A 7086-nucleotide genomic window follows, 5' to 3' on the forward strand; every position below is an offset into this window, starting at 1 on the left:
ACATGCAGGTGAAACACCATACACATAAAATAATTTTTTTAATTAGAAACTCAGAAGATGAAAGAAAAAATTAAGAGTTTGGGGCTAGCCTGGATTAGAGACCCAGGAGAGAAAGTGGTGGGGAGATCTGGGGTTAGGGCATTGCTCAGTGGTAGAACATTTACCTAACATGCTTGAGGCCGTGAACTCGGCCTCCATCATCATCGAACATAGAGAGAGAAAAGAAACTGCGTGTGTGTGTGTGTGTGTGTGTGTGTGTGTGTGTGTGTGTTCGTGTGTGTGTGTGTGGTTTGTTTTGTTTTGTTTTTCAAGACAAGGTTTCTCCATGTAGCCCTGACTATCCTGGAACTCGCTCTGTAGACCAGGTTAGCCTCAAACTCAGAGAACCACCCGCCTCTGCCTCCCGAGTGCTGGGATTAAATACGGCTCCGTATCTAGAACATTCTGGGAAAGTATAGAGGAGTGGCTGGGAGAACAGCTGGCTGTGATGCCTGGAGTGACAGCTTGCTGTTGAGTTGACAATGAAGCTTTAAAGAAGGGAAAGGGCAGAGAGAACCCAGATTGGTGCCAGGGCGGAATGGCTAAAGGGTTGCTGGTATAGAGGCCACGAGGTGAGGCTGGGAGGGAGCGCAGACTTGCACTGAGGTGCAGGGCTCTGCAAGGCTGGAGGAAAACCTTGGAGCTGTCAGTCACAGAAGCATTGTGACCTGTGGGCTGCATGGGGCAGAGGAGAGGGGTTTGCCTGTCATGTGTACTCTCATCCTGGTGAGTGGTAAAGTCACAAACTGTCATTGGCGGGACCTGAGAGCACATGCTAGACTCAGCCTTGGGTCCTATGTCCAGCAACCCAGAGGTGGGACAGACGGTGGATGATGTTGGGAGTTGTCTGACTTTCGTGCAAGGACCTGAGGCCCAAAACCAGGAGCCCCCAGCCTGGCCCCTGAGACTGGAAGGAAGGCGTGGGAGAACTCTAGAGCACAGGGCCCTGGAAGTCACAGCTTAGCGCTTCTCACTGTCTTACCACACAACCCACTTCCTGTGAGGCTTGCCCTGGTTATCTCTACCATGAGCTTCCCGTGAGAGAGCAGGGTCTCTGGAGACCTCAGCTGAGCTGCTGAGAAGGTGACACCACAGTTGGGCTCCTCCTTCCTGTCAGCAACACCTGGCAGGGGCCGAGCTGGTGCTCACATGTCCCGTGGTGGCCAGGCTGGGGCTCACATGTCCCGTGGTGGTGACAGACACTCCCTGTCCCGCCCCTGGACAGTGCACTGCAAACACTAAGTCACTGCTGGGTTGAAGCCACCACATTGGAACAGCCAGATCCTGACACCAAAGATAAGAGGCTCCATTTCTGAACAAGACAGGCCTCCCTCTCAGGTGCCTTCCTGGAGGGTGTCATTCGCAAGGGCAGTGGGTCAGGAACACTTGCCTACCAGAAGGACTGAAAAAGAAAGACCAGGAGGTCACTTTCGAAGCTTAGTTTCTTTCCCCCAGGCTCTGCTCTCCCTGGCAGTGACCTCCTGGGGTCTCACAGGGGAAGCAGCAAGACGGTGGATAACTAAGGGGACCAAGAAACACCCTCACCCCAAGAAACTCACACCCCTTAAGTCCTGGTAGGTGACCTCAGAGCTCTTAGAGGAGATAAGTCTTCACACACAGGCTGCTTAGGACCCCGGTGCCACCATAGGGTGTGCTGGGGTGACCCCGGTGCCACCATAGGGTGTGCTGGGGTGACCCCGGTGCCACCATAGGGTGTGCTGGGGTGACCTGGGCCCCCAGTCTTGACTTTCCATCTGTTAACCCTGGGGTAAACAGGCACGATGTCACCTGCTTTAGTGACTGGCACATGACAGGTGTATGTGGGGGGGGTGCTATCAGTGACAGCCCAATAAATTGTTTTCAGGGCCTATGATTTATAAAACACAGTATCCAGAGAGAGGCCCAGTGTGAGCCACAGTTGGAGGGAAGAACACAGTTGCCAGAATTGTTTTCCACTCCTAAAACTACAAGCGCCTCCATTTCACACAGTTAGGAACAGGAGAGAGAGCTGGAGAGAGACTCTGGAGTTAAGAGCGTGCACAGCTCGTCCAGAGACCCAAGTTTGGCACACTGGGTGGTTCAACCCTGCCTCTAACTCCAGCTGCAGCGAGCCTGACATCCTCCAGGCCTGCAACACTGCACAGACACGCACACATATGCTTAATTTAAAAACACAAAATCTTTTTTTCTTTGTTTTAAAAACAGAATAGTAAACCAGGAGTGGTGGTGGCACACACCTTTAATCCCAGCACTCGGGAAGCAGAGGCAGGTGGCTGTCTGTGAGTTTGAGGTCAGCCTGGGCTACATAGTGAGTTCCAAGGCAGCCAAGACAGTGAAACTCATCAACAAAAATACATTAAAATATAAAGATAATTGATGTTTCAAGATGGGATCCTTCAAAATAAAACTAGTTTAGATGTCCTGAGAATTTTAGGTGGAATCCCAGGGCCCTTAGGGAGCACTACACGCTATAGCCAGAAGGAGCCTCTCCAGGTGTTCCTCACAAAGGGAAGCCCCGAGAGAAGTCCCCGAGGCTTGGTCTGTGCATGGAGCAGAAGGGGCAGCACAGCTGAGAGGAAGGAGGCAAGGTGCTCCCTCAGGAGGAGCCGCTGCTCTGCAGAAGGGTCCTCCCTGCTCTAGCAGAGGGGTCCTCCCTTCTGCAGGCTCCTGTTGGGCCTGCACTAGCCCTGGCAGGTTGTGCACCACCTACTGTGATTGTCATGATGTCTTGCCCCCAGGTAATCTGTTCTTAAGACACAGGCTCACATCTGCCATGCTCCCTGCTGTAGTTAGTCCCTAGCTTGTGCAAGCCTGTGGGCATGGGGCCCACAGTTCTTTTATATATAGTGTTCTCTTATGAAAAACATGTGTTCTTCTTGGGCATGGCCAGCACTGGAGAGGGGAGGCGGAGGCAGGATGACCAGGACCCTAATGACAGGCCTCAGGCAGGGCTTCCTCCCTGCATGTCTCCACTCTCTGCCTTCGCATCCTGTGTAAGGGATCTGTACAGGTGTGTGGGAGGGGTTGGCATTCAGACCTGCTGAAGACCTGGGAGTACCTGGGCATGGTGCCCACAAGGGATTAGTGAGGAGCTGGTAATAGTGGCCTTGTCCCTTCCAGAATACCTGAAGGAGAGGCTGGAGCAGTACGTCCAGCAGCTGCAAATCGTCAGGGTGGTGCGGCAGCCAGAGCGGAAAGGCCTCATTACAGCCCGGCTGCTGGGAGCGAGCGTGGCACAGGCTGAGGTGCTCACGTTCCTGGATGCCCACTGTGAGTAGCAGATGCCTGCCCGGTGGAGGTCTAGATAGATACCTGGCCTTCACCACTGGCAGATGAGGAAGGGCTGGGCTGTCCTGTCCTGTTTCAGAAGTAAAGAGGCATGGTGCTCTTCCATTTCTGCCCCTTCCTTACACTGACTCCAGGCATGGTTCCTGAGAGAGCATAACCATGAGGCTTGGTGACTCGGGACAGCTGGCAGTGACTCCGATGTGTGGGCCCAAGAGAAACCACTGTCCCCATTCCAATGGTCACTTACCCTTCCCTTGTGTGGACCTAAGAGAAACCCCTGTCCCCACTAGGAACACTCCTGTCTGGGATTTTTCTATAGGGCTATGTGGAGTTTAAAAGGGCTCCCCCTTGACTTTTCCTGAAAGAAGAATAGAACCCAGAAAACTCTGGACTGGTACCAGGAACCCAAGTTCCCATCTGGCTCGGCCTCAGTTTCCTGACTTACCTAACAAGATATTATTAAAATAAAATAAAATAAAATAAAATAAAATAGGGGTCCAAAAATGGCTTAAAGGTTAAGAACACTTGCAGAGAACCAAGGTTTTAATCCCAGCACCCACATAGTGGCTCACAACCATCCATAACTCCAGTTCTAGGTGATCAAATCCCCTTTTCTGACCTTGCAGGTACAAGGCACACATATGGCACACAGATATACAAGCAGACAGAACACTCAGATACATAAAGTAAAATAAATAAATCTAAAAAATAAAGTAATGTAGAACCTATGTTCATTTAAAGTCAAAACTGTCTAGGTGTGATGACATGTGCCTGTTATCTCAGCATTTGGTGGCAGAGGCAGGGGGATCACTGTAGGTTTGAGGCCAGTCCACTTAGTGCACAGTATAGAGAGTTTGAGTCGCTCTCAGGAGGATAGAGAAGAAAGAAAGAAGATCTCCCTAGGGGAGAGCAGCTCCCAGTAAGAGCTGGGTGTTGACATGCGTATGCCCTGGAGGACATTCATGTGGGGGTGGAAACTCTGAGGACATGGGCTTCAGGTCCCTGGGAGTTCGCGTCTGATTTATGTTGACCAGGTTGCTCCCCCAAAACCTAGCGTCCCCCTTGCAAAGCCACAACCACCTTTCAGGAGGTGGAGGAAGAGGCTTCAAGGATTCTATGTGCCCACCCCCCCCGCCCCACCCCCGTGCCCTGGGCTTCCTCTCAGGCTGGAGGATCATCTATGGCTGGGCCCCTGGCCTCCACCTTCTTTGTCTGGGTCTGCAGGTGAGTGCTTCCACGGCTGGCTGGAGCCCCTCCTGGCTCGTATCGCTGAAGATAAGACAGTGGTGGTGAGCCCAGACATCGTCACCATCGACCTTAACACGTTTAGGTTCTCCAGACCTTCACAGAAAGGCAAAGCCCACAGCCGTGGCAACTTTGACTGGAGCCTGACCTTCGGCTGGGAATTGCTTCCTGAACACGAGAAACAGAGGCGCAAGGATGAGACGTACCCCATCAAGTAAGGACTGCACCCTGCTGAGCCCCCACCCTGGCCTCTGCCCACTAAGCTCCGGGGGACTTGTACCATCCCACACCAACATCCGCTAGATGCTTTATCAAGCCACAGTCCCTGTGAGGTAGGTCCTTTTATTAGCCTGTTTTACAAGTGAGACTGCAAAGCCAAGGCGGTAAGCAGCTAACTTCGGATCCTGCAGCTAGCACAGGGTAGACGACCTGCATGCCCAGCGTGGACCCTACTGCCTCACACTATGATAGCTTGTTCCTGCTTACTACTGGCCATCTGCCAGCCTGTGCACCTCCACCTCACTCTTTGCTCCTATATCTAGGAGGCCAAGGCCTCTGCTTGCAGAGCAGGTGAGGGACGTTGTGTGGAGGTCATTGCTGAACAATCATTGTAATAGGTAGCTATGGCATGGGCTCCCAGGCTCCCAGGTTACTGTCTCAGGAAAGACTCAGAGAAAGGAAACAGGTGCTGGACCCAGTGGTGCGTGCTTGTACTCTGTCTTAGTCAGGGTTGCTATTGCTGCAATGAAATACCAAGTCCAAAAGCAAGGCGGAGAGGAAAGAATTTACGTGGCTTATGCTTCTGCATCCTAGTCCATCATAGAAGGAAACCAGGGCAGGATCGCAAACAGGGCAGGAATCTGGAGGCAGGAGCTGATGCAGAGACCATGGAGGGGTGCTACTTACTGGCTTGCTTCAGATAGCTTGCCCAGCTTTCTTTCTTATAGAACCCAGGCCCACCAGCCCAGGGATGGTACTCCCCAAAATGGACTGTACCCCAATGGCCCTCCTCCATTGCTCACGAACTAAGAAAATGCCTTAGGCTCACCAACAGTTTGATGTTATGGAGGCATTTTCCCAATTGCAGCTTCCCCTCTCAGAGGATGTTAGCTCAAACTATCCAGCACATAATCCGAGCCCCTCAGAACGCTGAGACAAGAGGATCACAAATTCAGGGACTGTCTGGGCTACAGTGCATTCAGGGCCAGCCTGGGAAATCCAGGGAGACTTCTGAAAGCTAGAATGTCTGGGGCGCTGCGACGTGTGTCAGTGCTCAGTGGGAGAGCTCTTGCCCAGCCTGTACAGAGGCCTAGGTTCAGTCTGAAGCAGGGCAGGGTGGGGAGAGGGAAAAGGAGCAAGCACAGGCTGTGTGCTTCAGTTTGAGGCTTCAGCTGCCGTGCACTTTTCATTAATGAGACACATCAGAACTGTCTAACTCAGCCAGCCACCACAGATAGCCTACTGGTGTTCTCTTATTTGGGGGGGGGAGTAGATTTGGGGTTTTTTATAGTTGCTTCAAAATGTGAAAATCAAACTGATCCTGGCCGTGCACATCTGAAACCCCACCTTCGGAAGAGAAAACAATACCAGAAGTTCAAGTTATCCTTGGCTAGCCAGCTCAGGCCTGCCTTGAAGAGAGCCTGTGAAAAAAGAGTAAAAACCATGTTTTACCATAGAGCACTAATTCTCAACCTTCCTCAAGCTGCGACCCTTTAATACAGTTTCTCATGTCGTGGTGACCCCAACCATAGCATTCTTTTTGTTGCTACTTCACAACTGTAATTTTGCTACTGTTATGAATTTCAATGTAAATATCTAATATGCCATCCCAAAGGGGTCATGATCCGCAGGTTGGGAACCACAGCCATAGTCTTCTGACAGCAAGCAGGCTAGGTAGCTGACAGCTAATGTGCTTAAAGCCTACGGAGGCTTGCCTCTCGCTCCCTGCCTGCCCAGCCTCTACAGATTGCAGGACTTTTTGTTTCTTTCTGTGCTGTGTGTGTGCACGTGTGCAGATGTGTGCAGATGTGTGTACAGGTGCACGCATGCGCACATGTTTTTGCATGTGTTGTGGGCACATGTACAGGTGAGTGCTTCTGCTTGTGTGTTCATGTTTCCAAGGATGGTGTTGGGACCTTCCACCTCGTTCATTGAGGCACTGTCTCCCGGTTAAACCTAGGACTCACCAACACAGCTGGGATGGCTAGCCAGCCTGTCCTGGGGTCCTGTCTCTGAGACCATGTCCACCTGGATCACCCAGGATTTCAGGATCTGAACCCAGGCCCTCACACTTGTGTAACGCCTTCCCTGACGAGCCATCTGAGCCGTGTTCTCCTGCCCAGATCATTACAGAGTTTAGGCTAGCCTGAGCCACAAAGTTCCAGGAAAGCCTGGACTATAGAATAAGACCTCTCATCTTGAGAAGAAGAAGGAGAAGGAGAAGGAGAAGGAGAAGGAGAAGGAGAAGGAGAAGGAGAAGGAGAAGGAGAAGGAGAAGGAGAAGGAGAAGGAGAA

At 51.8% G+C, this 7086-nt stretch overlaps 1 protein-coding gene across 1 annotated transcript in view; it reads left to right on the forward strand.

The window, feature by feature from the left end:
* Positions 1 to 7086, forward strand: part of Galnt6 (polypeptide N-acetylgalactosaminyltransferase 6) — a 41336-nt gene that overhangs the window by 26053 nt on the left and 8197 nt on the right. The window contains exons 5-6 of the mRNA XM_005353876.2: positions 3160 to 3309; positions 4552 to 4786. Coding sequence (XP_005353933.1) covers positions 3160 to 3309; positions 4552 to 4786 — 385 coding nt within the window. The remainder of the gene's footprint in view (positions 1 to 3159; positions 3310 to 4551; positions 4787 to 7086) is intronic.

This window comes from Microtus ochrogaster, chromosome 15 (assembly GCF_000317375.1).
Source record: "Microtus ochrogaster isolate Prairie Vole_2 chromosome 15, MicOch1.0, whole genome shotgun sequence".
NCBI lineage: Eukaryota > Metazoa > Chordata > Mammalia > Rodentia > Cricetidae > Microtus > Microtus ochrogaster.